Source organism: Scomber scombrus, chromosome 8, assembly GCF_963691925.1.
Source record: "Scomber scombrus chromosome 8, fScoSco1.1, whole genome shotgun sequence".
Taxonomy (NCBI): Eukaryota; Metazoa; Chordata; class Actinopteri; order Scombriformes; family Scombridae; genus Scomber; species Scomber scombrus.
The window spans coordinates 32744570-32759781 of record NC_084977.1 but is presented as its reverse complement, the minus strand read 5'-3'; the positions used below and the strand labels follow the sequence as shown (position 1 = coordinate 32759781).

Genomic DNA, 15212 nt, shown 5'->3' with positions numbered 1-15212 from the left:
GTGTGTGTGTGTGTTTCAGGTGAAAATCTCCAGCAGCTCCTGGGAATGGGGAGGAGGTGCTGGAAATTCCTCCAGCTCCCAGTAAACAAACTGGGAGAGTGTGAGGAGAGAGAGGAGGGAGGAGGAGGGGGGGGGCAGCGGGGGATTCTCCGAAACTACCCACGTGGGATCACCGGCGTCTGCTGCGCGCTCAGCCAATGGGCGCAGAGTCCGGGGGATCTATTGACAGCTGCGGACCAATCAGAGAGCGAGCTGCCGGGCTCGGTCACGCCCGCTGCGGAGGACAGAATAAAAGCGCGTGACTGAGATCTCGCAGCACAGATCTGCCTGGACGCACAGACTCACTGCACGCGCTCTCTCTGCTGCACCGGGACCGGATCTTTGATACCGAGCTGGATTACCGTTTCACTGGGACTTTATCACTCCGGGACTTTAGCAGCCTCTCAGCTGTGGATCTTATTTCTTATCCTGGATCTAGTGGATTATTTTACTGACTTCAACATGACTCTGGAGGAAGTCATCGGATCCAATAGCACCGAGAAAAAGTACGTTTCCTCTGTCTGCACGAGCGCCTCATAGTATATAATAACTATAATATGATATAATAGAATATGATGTAATGTAATGTAATATAATATAATATGATATAATGTGATATAATGTCTTTATGCTACAAAGAGCAACCACTGAGCTTCCGTCCTTAAATGTGCAGAAACAATAATAAATAAATAATTAATGCACTTTAATGCATTTATAACCTGTAGACTGAGTTTTACAGTTAATCGATATGTTTTTAATAGATTATAGATTATATTCACAGTCATGTTTTGTGCTCGCTGTGCGGGTCCGGTCACGTTTCTAACCGTGCATTTGTGTGTGTGTGCGCGTGCAGGATGGAGACGGTGAGTCAGGCTCTGGAGGAGCTGCTGGTCGCTGCTCAGAAACAGGACTGTCTCACGGTGGGAGTCTACGAGTCCGCCAAGCTCATGAATGTGTAAGTACAGTTTATTAATAACGCAGCGTGATGATGATGATGATGATGATGATGATGATGATGTGGTAGAGCTGGGTAATATCGTGATATGATATAAGAGTCTTTTCCTGCTTTTAAAGGTGCATTACAGTAAAATGATGCACTTTACCAGATTGTACTATTATTAACCTTTGACCCACTTTATCATTATATTGATTATTGATTATTATTATTATTGATTACTGATGATTATTTATCACTAATCTCATTTTATGATCCTTACAATACTGTTTTAATATCGATATCGCGATATTTTCACCAAATATCGCGATATTAGATTTTTATCTATATTGCCCAGCTCTATGATGATGGTGATTATTGATGATGGTGATGATGATGAAGATGACCCTGACATTGACCCTCTCTCTCTCTCTCTCTCTCCTCCCTGCAGAGATCCAGACAGTGTGGTTCTGTGTGTTCTGGCTACAGATGAGGAAGATGAAGGAGACATCGCGCTGCAGATCCACTTCACTCTTCTTCAGGCTTTCTGCTGCGACAACGACATCAACATCCTGCGCGTCTCCGGCATGCGGCGCCTCGCTCAGCTGCTGGAGGACGACGTTACCGACGGCAACGGCAACGAGCCCCGTGACCTGCACTGCATCCTGGTCACCGTAAGTCCACTTCCTGTCCCGAGCTGTGATGTCATCATCATATCGTAATCACGTCGTTCTCTGTATCTGTGTGACGTCATTAACGGTAACCCTTCCCGTTACAGAACCCCCCGGTGCAGCCGCTACAGTGCCAGGCCCTGCAGGACGTCGGCAGCTTCTGTGAGGAGAGCCGCTGCAGGAACCAATGGGTTCCGAGTCTGGAGCTGACGGCTCGCTGAGCAGAACCGAGCTGAGCCGAGTCAGACCGCTGCGGAGCGGAGAGAAGAAGTGGAAACAGTCCAAACAGCCGCCTCGTGCAGAAGAGGACTAACGGTGTTTGAGTGATGAGGGAACCGGAACCGAATAGAACCGGCCGGAACCGAACAGAACCGGAACCGACCGGACCAGAACCGACCGGCCTCTCAGCCTGATGTGATTGGTTAGCGCGGTGCGTGAGCTGCCGGTGCCTGGCGGTTTGTGGAGGCGCGTGCAGGACGGTCCTGCAGAGACTTTGGGGGCGGAGCTACTGTCATGTGACTGGCGGCAGCTGTCATGTGACTGGCGGCAGCTGTCATGTGACTGGCAGCAGCCGTCATGTGACTGGCGGCAGCCGTCATGTGACTGGCGGCAGCTGGATGAAGTGAACAGCTGTGTGCAGGTGAAGCAGATGTTCGCTCACCTGTCTGCACAATGAACTGAACAAAGCTACGGAGCAGTGATGTCATATCCTGTTGTTTTATTGTTATGATGATGTCATGAAGTCACACACTGACCTGATTATTTAATATGAAGAGTTCTAATATAAAGCTGATCACATGTTTATTGATATGATGAATAAATTATTGATGGAAGTTACTGATTTCTGAGTGGTTCATCCAGGAGGTGTGTGTGTGTGTGTGTGTGCGTGTGTGTGTGTGTGTGTGTGTGTGTGTGAATCATCATTTGCAGAGATGAGTCACAGCATTGATCTGTGTGTTCTCTTCTATTTAAACGTGTCAATGAGCTGATGGGAAAAACAGCAGAGGGACAAAAGTATGAGTTCAAGCTAAACTAAGGTTCTTTATCTCCTCACATATAATTATAATGTTTCATATTATTTATTAGACAGATGCAGCAGATGTTCACTGCAGGGATTTAACCACAGCTCTAATCACTAAGAGACAATTCATCATTTGATCCATGAAATGTGTGAAAGTTGCTTCTTCATAACAACCAACAGTCTAAAAACCTCAAAGAGAAGAAAGTTGTCAGTCATAAAGGAGCATGTTTGCTTTGTTCTTTTTCTTTCTCTTTAATTGGATGAAATGAATCATAAAGAGAGAAACTGAGCATCAAAACTATTGCTAATTAACTTTCAGTCAGTAGATTCTGTCAGTTCTGCTTCCAGCTTTGACTCAGACATTTAATCTGTAGTTTACTGAACAGGAAGTGATCATCAAACATCTGCTGCACAGACTGAAACCTGCATGATTCCTCCTGTTCATACTGACCATTAGAAGATCCCTTCATCATGTTTACTGTAATGATTCCTCCTGTTCATACTGACCATTAGAAGATCCCTTCATCATGTTTACTGTAATGATTCCTCCTGTTCATACTGACCATTAGAAGATCCCTTCATCATGTTTACTGTAATGATTCCTCCTGTTCATACTGACCATTAGAAAACATTCATGCACGGAGAGTAAAAACCTCTTTGTGTGTCGGTGGATCTTCACGCTGCCTCCGTTTCCATGGTGACGGCTGGAGCGTGTGTGTGTGTGTGTGTGTGAGGAGGCAGTTAGTTCTCATCATGTAGGAGTTGAACCTTCAGTCGTGTTGCTGCCTTGCTTTTAGTTGCAGGCAGAGAGGTCAAGACTCATTCCTAAAAAAGAAGAAGAACATCCAGCTTCAGTTTCTCTGGCTAGCAGTTTCCCTCTGCTTCCAGTCTTTATGCTAAGCTAAGCTAATCATATGGATGCTTCCAGTCTTTATGCTAAGCTAAGCTAAGCTAAGCATGTGGACACTTTCAGTCAGAAGAGGTTTAGTTTCAGTTGCAGCTCTGTAGACTATTGTTCCTTCTTTGGCAGTATATCATCTGTTCATCATCTCCTCATGTAAATATGAACTAGAGTTATATGTTTTATGTTACATGACACAAACAGATGCAGCTGCTGAATATAAATACAGTCATCAGTCTAAAGTCCTGGAGCAATAATAAAGATATAAGAACTCTAACAGCTGATAGAAGTTTATTTATTTACATCTATCAGTCTGTGGAGAGAAAGAATGGAAGGAAGGAAAGGAGGAAGGAAAGGATGAAGGAAGAAGGAAGGATATAAGGAATGAAGGAGGGAGGGAGGAAAGGAAGGAAGGAAGGAAGGATAGAAGGAAGGAAAGAAAGAGAGAGGAAGGAAAGAAATAGGAAGGAAAGAAAGAGAGAAGGAGGGAGGAAGGAAGGACAGATGGAAGGAAGGAAGGTAGGAGGGAGGGAGGGAGGGAGGAAACAAGGAAGGAGGGAGGGAGAGAGAAAGGAAAAGAGGAAAGGAGGAAGGACGGAGGGAAGGAAAGAAGGAGGGAGGGAGGAAGGACGGACAGAAGGAAGCGAGGAAAGAGAGAGGAAGGAACGAAAGAGAGAAGAAGGAAGGAAGGAAGGAAGGACAGAAGGAAGGAAGGAAGGAACAGTCAAAACAGACGGGGTCAATTTGACCCGGGAGGACGACAGGAAGGTTAAATAAAGTCTGATTGGGCAACAAATGAAAGTATAAATCAACATGAAGTGTGTCAGTAAGAGTTAAAACATGCTGAGCTCTACTGCAGAATGTTTCAGTGTTTCCCTCCATTAACCAGAACAAAGCACACATATATAAACACATATAAACATATATATATATATATCTATATATATATATATATATATATATATATATTGACTCAGAGAGGGAACAGTGTGTGTCTGTGGTCGTGCAGCCGCTGCCGTGATGTCACATCCTGATGTCACATCCTGTTGTAGTGGGGACTCCGGCGCTGTGCTGACGCCACCGACTGTTTGTTTTGGCACCAGGTCGCTGCTACCGAGCCAGGACCAACTCCTCCAGGTGACGGACAGCTGGGCTCGGCCAATCAGCAGCCGGGATCCAGAATGAAGTAAAAACAACTTTAAGCTGTTGTTATCTGACTCAGTGAGGTTACATCGCTGTCGTCATGGAGACTCACCAAGCTTCACACATGAACAGTTTTACTTCTTATGCTTCAGATAAAGTTTAATACTGTTGTAAAGTACTTTTAAATGAATATTACTGAACATCATTAACAGACAGACACTCAGCAGTTATATAGAAACATGCAAAACATAATTAATGTAATTCTATGTAAAGTAAAGTGTGTGAAGGTTGAACCCTTACATTCTATTCTGCATCATATTTGACCCATTTTTTACATTTGAGAGCTTTAAAAACACCAAACACACTTTTATTATAGTCACACTTTTCCTAATGTGACCCTCAGTTTATAAACATGGAAATAAAATCCATCTTTTATTATTTTTGTGCAGCTGTTTGTTCTCCTGGATCATAAACAGTCTTTTCTTCTATAAGAGGAATCAAACATTTATGATTAATGACTGACGGGGAGTTTATGAATGTTAATTAATGTAGAGACTAATTATGAGGGAGATTATGAGAAGTTTATAAAGAGTTTAACCCTCCTGTTGTCCTCTGGTCAAGGAAGGACAGGAGGAAGGAAGGAAGGAAAGGAAAGGAGTAAGGAAGGAGGGAGGAAGGAAGGAAGTAAAGGAGGTAGGAAGGAAGGACAGGAGTAAGGAAGGAGGGAGGAAGGAAGTAAAGGAGGAAGGAAGGAAGGAAAGGAGTAAGGAGGGAGGGAGGAAGGAAGGAAGGAAAGGAGTAAGGACGGAGGAAGGAAGGACGGAAGGAAAGGAATAATGAAGGAAGGAAGGAAGGAAAGAGTAAGGAGGGAGGGAGAAAGGAAAGGAGGAAGGAATGAAGGAAAGAAAGGAGTAAGGAGGGAAGGAAGTAAAGAAAGGAGTAAGGAAGGAAGGAAATGAGTAAGGGAGGAAGGAAGGAAGGAAGGAGGGAAGGAAAGAAGGAGGGAGGGAGGAAGGAAGGACAGAAAGAAGGAAGAAAGGGGGATGGAGGAAGGAAAGAAGGAAGGGAGGAAAGAGATGGGGTCAATGTGACCCGAGAGGACAACAGGAGGGTTAAGGGAGTAAAGTTATTTAATGTCTTAGAGGATTCAGAGACTGTGTGTGTGTGTGTGTGTGTGTGTGTGTGTGTGTGTGTGTGTGTGTGTGTGTGTGTGTGTTGTTGTTGATGATGTTTCATCTGTGAGAAATATGCAGAGAGAAAAGTCATAAATGTGTAAATGTGTGACGTCTGGTTAAAAGGTGGTCGTCACGGTAACAGAATGAACATCAGCTGTTGTGTGTGAGACGACGTGAAGACAAACACGTCACGCCTTCACTGCACACGGAGTGATGTCACACACACACACCTCAGACACACACACACACACACAGAGACATACACACACACCTGCAGACAAACACACACACACACACACAGAGAGACATACACACACACACCTCAGACACACACACACACACACAGAGACATACACACACACCTGCAGACGCACACACACACACAGAGAGACATACACACACACACCTCAGACACACACACACACACAGAGAGACATACACACACACCTGCAGACGCACACACACACACCTCACACACACACACACACACACTCACACACACACACACACACACAAACACACACACACACTCACACACACACACACACACACACACACACACACACACACAGACACACAGACACACACACACACACACACACACACACACACACACACACACACACACACACACACACACACACACACACACACACACACACACTTTGACCAGTTTGTTATAATCCATCAACATATTATCCTCTGATCTAAAATGTAGTTTAAATAATCCATAATTTCTGCTTTATTAACACACAATTGATATAATTGCATTTAAATGAGCCTCAATTCTAAGTGTAAAGTCAAGGAAGGAAGGATGGAAGGGAGGGAGGAAGGAAGGGAGGGAGGAGGAAGAAGAAAGGACGGAGGGAGGAAGGAAGGAGAGAAGGAAGGAAAGGAGAGAGGAAGGAAGGAGGGAGGGAGGGAGGGAGAAAGGAAAAGAGGAAGGGAGGAAGGAAGGAAAGAAGGAAGGAAGGAGGGAGGGAGGGAGGGAGAAAAGAAAAGAGGAAGGGAGGAAGGAAGGAAAGAAGGAAGGGAGGAAGGAAGGAAGGGAGGAAGAAGGAAGGAAAGGAGAGAGGAAGGAAGGAAGGGAGGAAGGAAAGAAGGAACAGTCAAAACAGACGGGGTCAAGTTAACAGTGTAAAGTTTCCTGGCCAACAGGAAGCCAACATGAAGTCAACAGGAAGTCAACAGGAAGGTTAAAGACGGACAGATGAAGGTATAATAAGAGCTTCTGACTCTCTGCTGCAGACTGAAGCCGTTTAATGAAGCTTAAAGATAGAATGAGTGACAGTGACGCTGCTCTGACTGCTGGGACACGGAGAGGATCGCACTCACTTCAGGAATAGCTGCTTTATTTTTACCAGCAGCTATTCCTGTTTCCTCCTCCAGCAGCAGCCGGGCCTCCCCGCTCCCTGCGTCACGTCGCCGTGGAAACAGATGGAGGCCGCCGATTGGAGGGCGAAGGAGGAAGAAAGAGGAACACGTCTGCGCTACGTGGGGAGATTCCTGCTGCCACGTCACTGACCATGTAAGGATGGACAGAAAGAAAGAGGAGGAGAGAGGAAGAGAGGTGAGTCAGTGAGGAGGAGGGAGGGAGTGAGGGAGGAGGAGAGGGAGAGAGGAGAGGAGGGAGGAAGGGAGGAAGAGAGGAGAGGAGAGGAGAGGAGAGGAGGAAGAGAGGAGAGGAGGGAGGAGAGAGATGGAAGAGAGGAGAGAGGAGGAGGGAGGGAGGGAGGGAGGGAGGAGGAGAGGGAGAGAGGAGGGAGGAAGGAGGGAAGAAGAGAGGAAGAGAGGAGAGGAGAGGGAGAGAGGAGGAGAGGAGAGGAGGAGGAAGAGAGGAGAGGAGGAGGAAGAGAGAGGAGGAGAGGAGAGGAGGAGGAAGAGAAACAGTTAATATTCAGCTTTAATAACTGTATTTATTTCAGTTATATTAAAATCAAAGATTTTAGATTTTATTGTGATGTAATCTGCAGAAACCTTCAAATCCTTCAAATCCTTTAAATCCTTTATAACCTTCAGGATCAGAAACCTCAATTAATCACCATGGAAACAGTCCAGGTGTGAAAGGAGGTAAGATTTATTTATTGATCTGCTGCAGAGAGAAACTCACACACTGACACAACAGTAGCAGCATGATGGGGAGGGAAAAAAATAAAAATTATAATAATTTAAAAAAACAAACAAACTAGAAAATTAAATTAAATTAAATGAAATAGAATAGAATAAAATAAAATAATAATAAATAAAATAAAATACAATAAAAACAATTAAAAAAAATAATAAATAAATAAAATAAATAAAATAAATAAAATAAATAAAATAAATAAAATAAATAAAATAAATAAAAATAAAAATAAAAATAAAAATAAAAATAAAAATAAAAATAAAAATAAAAATAAAAATAAAAATAAAAATAAAAATAAAAATAAAAATAAAAATAAAATGAAATGAAATACAATTAAAAAATAAAATAAAAATAAAAATAAAAAGGTACTGGGAGCTGTGGTGCTGTGCAGTCTGATGGTATGAAAGCCCCCCCCCCCGTGCTGTGCAGTCTGATGCCCCCCCCCCCCCCCCCCCACAGTGCTTTGAGGCACGTGGCTGTCTTAAACCAGCAGTCAGCAGCTGTAATGAAGCTGTTTAACTCTGATACTCTGAACTGCTCCTTTAAGCTGCAGCTGAGACATTTCTGACCGGCAGCAACATGAACACAAACCACCACTTCCTGTGTGTGTGTGTGTGTGTGTGTGTGTGTGTGTGCACAGAGGGGGGCTTTTACTGGAAGAGAAAACCAGAAGTTCACTTTCCCTCCCTCTCTTCTTCCTGTCTGCGTGTTTTCAGTCTGATGCGTTTCCTCTTCACTGCTCAAACCGAAACAATCAATCAATCAATAATCAATCATCAGCACGTATATAAGAGGATTTAAACACGTGCAGTCTGCAGCTCACTTCCTGCTCAGCACACACACACTTTTCCAAACATTATCATTCATGCATGCTGCAGACACAGGAAGTGCTGTCAGCTGATGTCGTGACCGCTTCCACCTTCACAGACACATGAGAACCAGAACCTGCAACTCTCAACCATATACATGAAACACATATTAGATATATTACATCCAATGCATTATGATAATACATTATATTAGATGCATTATATTACATACATGCAGTATATTACATGCAGTATATTACATGCATTATATTAAATACATTATATTACATGCATTATATTACATGCATTATATTCCATACATGCATTCTCTGTATATAGTTCTTTGTATTCTTGGAGTCAGAGAAGCTGAACTGAGATCAGCTCAGTTTCTTCACAGCAGGAAATAATCCAGAGTTTCTGTCAATAATCTGATCTCAGTCTCACTGCTTCCTGTTGTCAGACTGCTGCTGTGTGTGTGTGTGTGTGTGTGTGTGTGTGTGTGTGTGTGTGTGTGTGTGTGTGTGTGTGTGTGTGTGTGTGTGTGTGTGTGTGTGTGCAGCCAGTCTGCATTAGTAGTATTATTATTGGTTATTATCATAAACCATCATTAACCATAATAAAAGCATCAGTGCTTCTCTGAGGCTGCAGCCTGCTGACTGTGATGAAGTTAAACTGAGAGTTCAGTGATGCATGTTGATGTTCTTCTCTTCCAGCTTTACTCTGTCATGCTCATTTATTTCCTGCTCCTCAGTGTTCAGTAGGTGAAGTTTAACGTTCAGATGTCATCACATCCCTCTCATGTTACCCAACAACACAACGACACACGTCCATCGTAGCTCTGCAGGATCCTCCGTCTCCTCTTCTCCTCCGTCTCATCTCCTCCTCCGTCTCCTCTTCTCCTCCGTCTCATCTTCTCCTCCGTCTCCTCTTCTCCTCCGTCTCCTCTTCTCCTCCAGCTCATCTTCTTCTCCTCTTCATGGAGGACCCTAACCCATCTCACAGCTGCTCTGAGACGACGTCGCCATGGAAACGTCATCATATCTCATTGTATTTATAATAATAAACATTGTTCTTTGTTCTGATTGAAATGTGATTTCCTTCTTTCAGAGGCACAGATTAGAACTCAGTAATCAGATTACAGTCTGACAGGATTAATGGATCTCTGCTGTTTTATTCTATTTTAACTTCATTTAATTTACAGTTTAACACTTTTAATTGTGATTAATTGTCTTTTTATTTTGCCATTCATTGATTTTCCAAACCTCTCATCTTCTCCAGAGAGTCTAGAAGGAACTTTGAATTGTGTTGTTGTTGAAATGTGACGTTTGCTGCTTAGTAAAGTAAATTATCCACTGTGGGACTAATAAAGGAATAAATTATATTATATTATATTAAACTGTTTCTACGTGTTAAATAAAAAAGACGCAGCGTGAAAGATTCTCAGTTTAACTTTGCATGTTGCTTTTGCTGCTGCAGTAAAGTAATCTGATTACTTTATGTGTGTAATCGTGATTTAATTTCATCTTTCAAGGAACATAAATCAGGTCAAATGTATTTTTATAGGTCAATAATAAAGATCAGGATGTTTCTTTATCACGCATGTTTGGGTTTGTTGTCATGGTGCCGACGCTCCCTTTAGTTTATTACATCATAGATAAATAATAAAGAGATTAAATGACTTCTGTATTAATCTATAAATGTATAAATGTATAAATGTATTAATGTATAAATGTATAAATGTGCAGCTTTGCTCTGAGTCTGAGCGGCTGCATGACGGGAGCAGCGAGCAGCAGACAGAAGCAGCCGATCAGCTGATCAGAGGCAGCAGCAGGTGAGTCTTATCACCTGAGAGCAGATCAAACAGCAGCAGCCAATCAGACGCCTCCGTTCCTCCTTTATGGCTTCCTGTGCAGACTTTATTATTTGTGTCCTGATATCAGCGTCTCTGTCTGTCCTGCAGCTGCGGCTCATAAAGGGCTGCTCTGTCTGCTGTCGCCACGGTAACAGCTGCTGCAGGTGAGCGTTACCTGTTATCACTGATGTCATGAAGCACATTTATAAGATAATAAGAGTTTTTATTAAATATAAAATATATAATATAAACTGGTGAGGTTCCTCAGGGTTGTATTCTGGGTCCTTCATAGTTTCAGTCTCGTTTAAATTGCTTTAAATGATGTTTTTTTGACAGTTGAACAATGAGCTGAAACTCACTATAAAGCTCTGAGGGGGGGGGGGGGGGGGGGGGGCTCTGTCCACTGTCGCCATGGTAACAGGCGGCAGACACACCAACAGACACACCGGCTGCAGGTAAGAGTCACCTGTTATCTGTGATGTCCTGAAGCATCATGGGAGCTGTAGTTCTGATAAGACTTTAAACCAGGGGTGTCAAACATAAGGCCCGAGGGCCAGAACCGGGCCGCCAACGGGTCCAGTCCGGTCTGCTGGATAACTTTATAAAAGTCTGAGCTTTATATTCAGTTATAAGGATTTATTTTCATGGTTTCATTAAGTTATTGTCATTTACAGTTCCAATAAAACACATTTAAATCATTATTGCTGTTATGTTTTCATGTGTTGGTAGAATAGGAAATGATGGTGTGAGATAGTCGAGGTTTAAACTATCTGAATGTTATCAAGAAGCTTCTGTGCAAAAATAATCTGAAAAAACAGACAAAATGTAGTTAAAACTGCTCATTTCTCACAGTAAACAGATGGTTTATTATAGTTGTAGCGACTACGTAGAGACTTCGTAGACTCTTATCTGTGACACGTCCACAAATCTACTGAAGTCCTGACGACGTTTTAATGAAGTTTAAATCAGAAAGGACTGAAAGCAGCTGTTCCACAAACATATAAAAACCCTGATGTGATGTGACTGTGAGCATAAAGTGATGATGATGATGATGATGGTGATGATGATGATGATGAGCTCTACTAACTTCCCTTTGTCCAAATCTCCCGCCGCCACCCGAGTGAACAGGTAAAATAAAGGGAGACCAAACCCATGTGTCAATCACTGCATGTTACGCAATACCTGTTGGCTCCTACAATAGTAAAGATATAATATATGAGCTGAAACTGGGCCGTATGAGGCCTTGAACTATAGTGTGACCCCCCCCCCCCTTTTAAATGCATTAATCTGTTGCCCCCCCCCCTGCCCCCCCCCCCTCATACTGCTCATCAGAAACTTCAGCAGGAAACTGAACTAAACTGTTTGACCCCGAGCTGTAAAGACAAACATCTAAAATCTGTCAGACTTTATTTTAATTGATTGTAAATATGATAAACTTCATTCTTGTTCTTCTGTTTATTTAATGTTGTTTTACAGTTTTATAAATGAACATTCCTCCTGTGTGAATAAAAACATCTTCTATGAATCAACTCAGAGAAACTTTCCCTTCAGAGTTTCCTTCACTTTAATAAACACACTTTTTTTTTGTGAAAGAAACTTTAAAAAAACAAAACAAACAGTAAAAATAGACGATGACGTCATCGAGGTTTAAACACTGAGGAGCTTTTTTCTTCTTCTGCTCTATAAATATCTGCTCTGGAGGCCGGAGGCTATTTTTATCCCAACTGAGACTAAATTAAACTGAGCCGGGCGTCTCCCCCCACTAACCCCCCCCCCCCTCTCCCCCACCACTGCCCCCCCGCCTGTCCCACCGCAGAATAACCCTCCTCCCCCTCACCCCCCCCCCCCCCCCCCCCTCGCTGCCCAGAAGCCAAACCAACTGTTTCCATTCTTCTAGTAAAAGGGTCAAACTCTCTGAGACTAAAGGCTGGTTTCACTCTGATAGATCCACACATACTGCAGCAGTCCTACAGTCACTGTTTAATATCTAACTATCACTGTTTAGTGTTTAATAACTACAGTTTATCTACAGTCTATGTAACAATCAATGTTTAATATATACAGTCTCTATCTAACAGTCACTGCTCTGAAAAAGCAAACTAAAGATAAATCTGAGAATAGAAAGATAATGCATAAAAAAACCTGATTTAATTCACACATAAACTGACATAATGTTGATTATAAAGTTCAGAATCACTTTATCATCAGTCTCCTCTCATCAAGGCTTTGTGAATGTTTTATAATTAGCTTGTTAATTAAGTTATAAACTCTTTATAACTCAATAATCAGCTGTTATAACTGTGTAGTACTTTATAAGTGTTAATGAATGTTTTATGAAGTGTTTACAGTCTCATTAATGACTCATTTATAAACCATTATATAAAACCATTAATCATTTATAAATCCTTCATGAGCAGAGAAACTGATTCTTCTTCAAATGAGTGAACGAAGCTTTTAATGAGAATATTTGAACCTGTTTAACCCTCCTGTTGTTCTCCAGTCAAGGGAGGAAGGGAGGGAGGAAGGGGGAAGGAAAGAAGGAAGGGAGGGAGGAAGAAGGAAAGAAGGAAGGAAGGAAAGGAGGACAGAGGCAAGAAGGAAGGGGGGAAGGTAGGAAGGAAGGACAGAAGGAAGGAAGAAAAGGGGATGGAGGGAGGAAAGAAGGAAGGAAAGGAGGAAGAAAGGAAGGGGGGAAGGAAAGAAGGAAGGGAGGGAAGAAAGTAGGAAGGTAGGAAGGAGGGAGGGAGGGAGAAAGGAAAAGAGGAAGGAAGGAAAGAAGGACAGAGGCAAGAAGGAAGGGGGGAAGGTAGGAAGGAAGGACAGAAGGAAGGAAGAAAAGGGGATGGAGGGAGGAAAGAAGGAAGGAAAGGAGGAAGAAAGGAAGGGGGGAAGGAAAGAAGGAAGGGAGGGAAGAAAGTAGGAAGGTAGGAAGGAGGGAGGGAGGGAGAAAGGAAAAGAGGAAGGAAGGAAAGAAGGACAGAGGCAAGAAGGAAGGGGGGAAGGTAGGAAGGAAGGACAGAAGGAAGGAAGAAAAGGGGATGAGGGAGGAAAGAAGGAAGGGAGGAAAGAAAGAAAGAAGGATGGAGGGAGGAAGGACAGACGGAAGGAAGGAAGGAAGGAAGGAAGGAAGGAAGGAAGGAAGGAAGGAAGGAAGGAAGGAAGGAAGGAAGGAAGGAAGGAACAGTCAAAACAGACGGGATTTAAACATGTTTAATAAATGAAATAAAGAATCATCACCAGCCATTTAAAGCAGTTTAAAGGCGTTTCAGTGCACGTATAGTATAATAACGTGCACACGTATAGTATAATAACGTGCACACGTATAGTATAATAACGTGCACACGTATAGTGTAATAACGTGCACACGTATAGTATAATAACGTGCACATGTTGCAGGTCATGGTGTGTTTCCCTGCGGTGGAACCTTCTCCAGAATAAAGCGCTGTGGGTTTGCAGTGAGTTGTTTACTTTGAGGCGTTTTAAAGGTTAGAAGAACAGAACCGACGTGATTGTTAACATTTGCTTCTGCTGACTCCACACTTTAAATGAAAACACACTTTCCTTTCTTTCTTTCTTTCTTTCCTCATCTGAACTTCACAGAGCCGCCTTTCTCTGTGTGGACCAAGCCACAATTACAGGCCGCGTGCTGAGGAACCCCCCCCTCCCTCCCCCTCCCTCACACACACACACACACACACACACACACACACACCCACCACCAGCCTAACCCCACCCACCCCAACCACACTTTGATCTCAAACCAAACGTCCCCTCCCTCGTCCTGCCTGCAGACCACAAACCAGAGCGAGGAGGACTCAGACCTGAATACACCAAATAATGAACAAGCACATTTAAAAGCTTTAAAACATATAAATATATTTATAATCTGAGTCTCTGCTGGAATAAAAACTTCTACTGGTCCTTTATGCAGCGCCTCAGTTCAGCCTCTGTGTGTTAACAGGCTGTTTTAGCTCCTGTCTCTTTAAGACTTCAGTAAATAAAAGTCATAAATAAAATGTTCAGGTGGAGCTCTGAGTTCAGACATGTAGGCAAGATGCAAGATGCAAGATTCAAGATTCAAGATTCAAGATGCAAGAACTTTATTACTCATTTGTGCAGACATAGGAACATTTGTTCATTTTGTTCAGAGAGTGAAGACACAACAGAGACTCATCCATAACACACTTACTTCTCTAGAAATAAAAAGAAAGTGCATAAAACCCCTGTATAAAGGGTTTAAAGTTAGAGCATTGTATATTGCACAGGCCCAGGAGACAATATAAAATAATATAATAAATATAGTATGATGTGCTGTGAGGTCATTGAGTCTCACTGTGAAGGAAGAAGCTGTGAGGTTCTGAGGTTGTATGTTCAGTGTTTCTACAAATGTTCATCTCAGATTTTGAGCGTTGACCAAGAACCACGATGCTATGAGAGCTGAGAGAACCAGAACCAGAACCAGAACTGTGAAAGCTGCAGCCGGGACAGTCCGTAAAGCTGAGAGGAAGCTGAGAGAAACTGAGAGGAAGCTGAGAGGAAGCT

The 15212-nt window shown here is 42.8% G+C and overlaps 1 protein-coding gene across 1 annotated transcript; it reads left to right on the top strand.

The window, feature by feature from the left end:
* The first annotated feature begins 243 nt into the window (after positions 1 to 243).
* On the top strand, positions 244 to 2477 carry LOC133985345 (growth arrest and DNA damage-inducible protein GADD45 beta-like). Its single transcript, XM_062424961.1, has 4 exons — positions 244 to 545; positions 893 to 994; positions 1425 to 1647; positions 1752 to 2477. The coding sequence occupies exons 1-4, from the start codon at positions 502 to 504 to the stop codon at positions 1863 to 1865; spliced, it is 483 nt and encodes a 160-aa protein (XP_062280945.1). The 5' UTR covers positions 244 to 501; the 3' UTR covers positions 1866 to 2477.
* The last annotated feature ends 12735 nt before the right edge of the window (positions 2478 to 15212 follow it).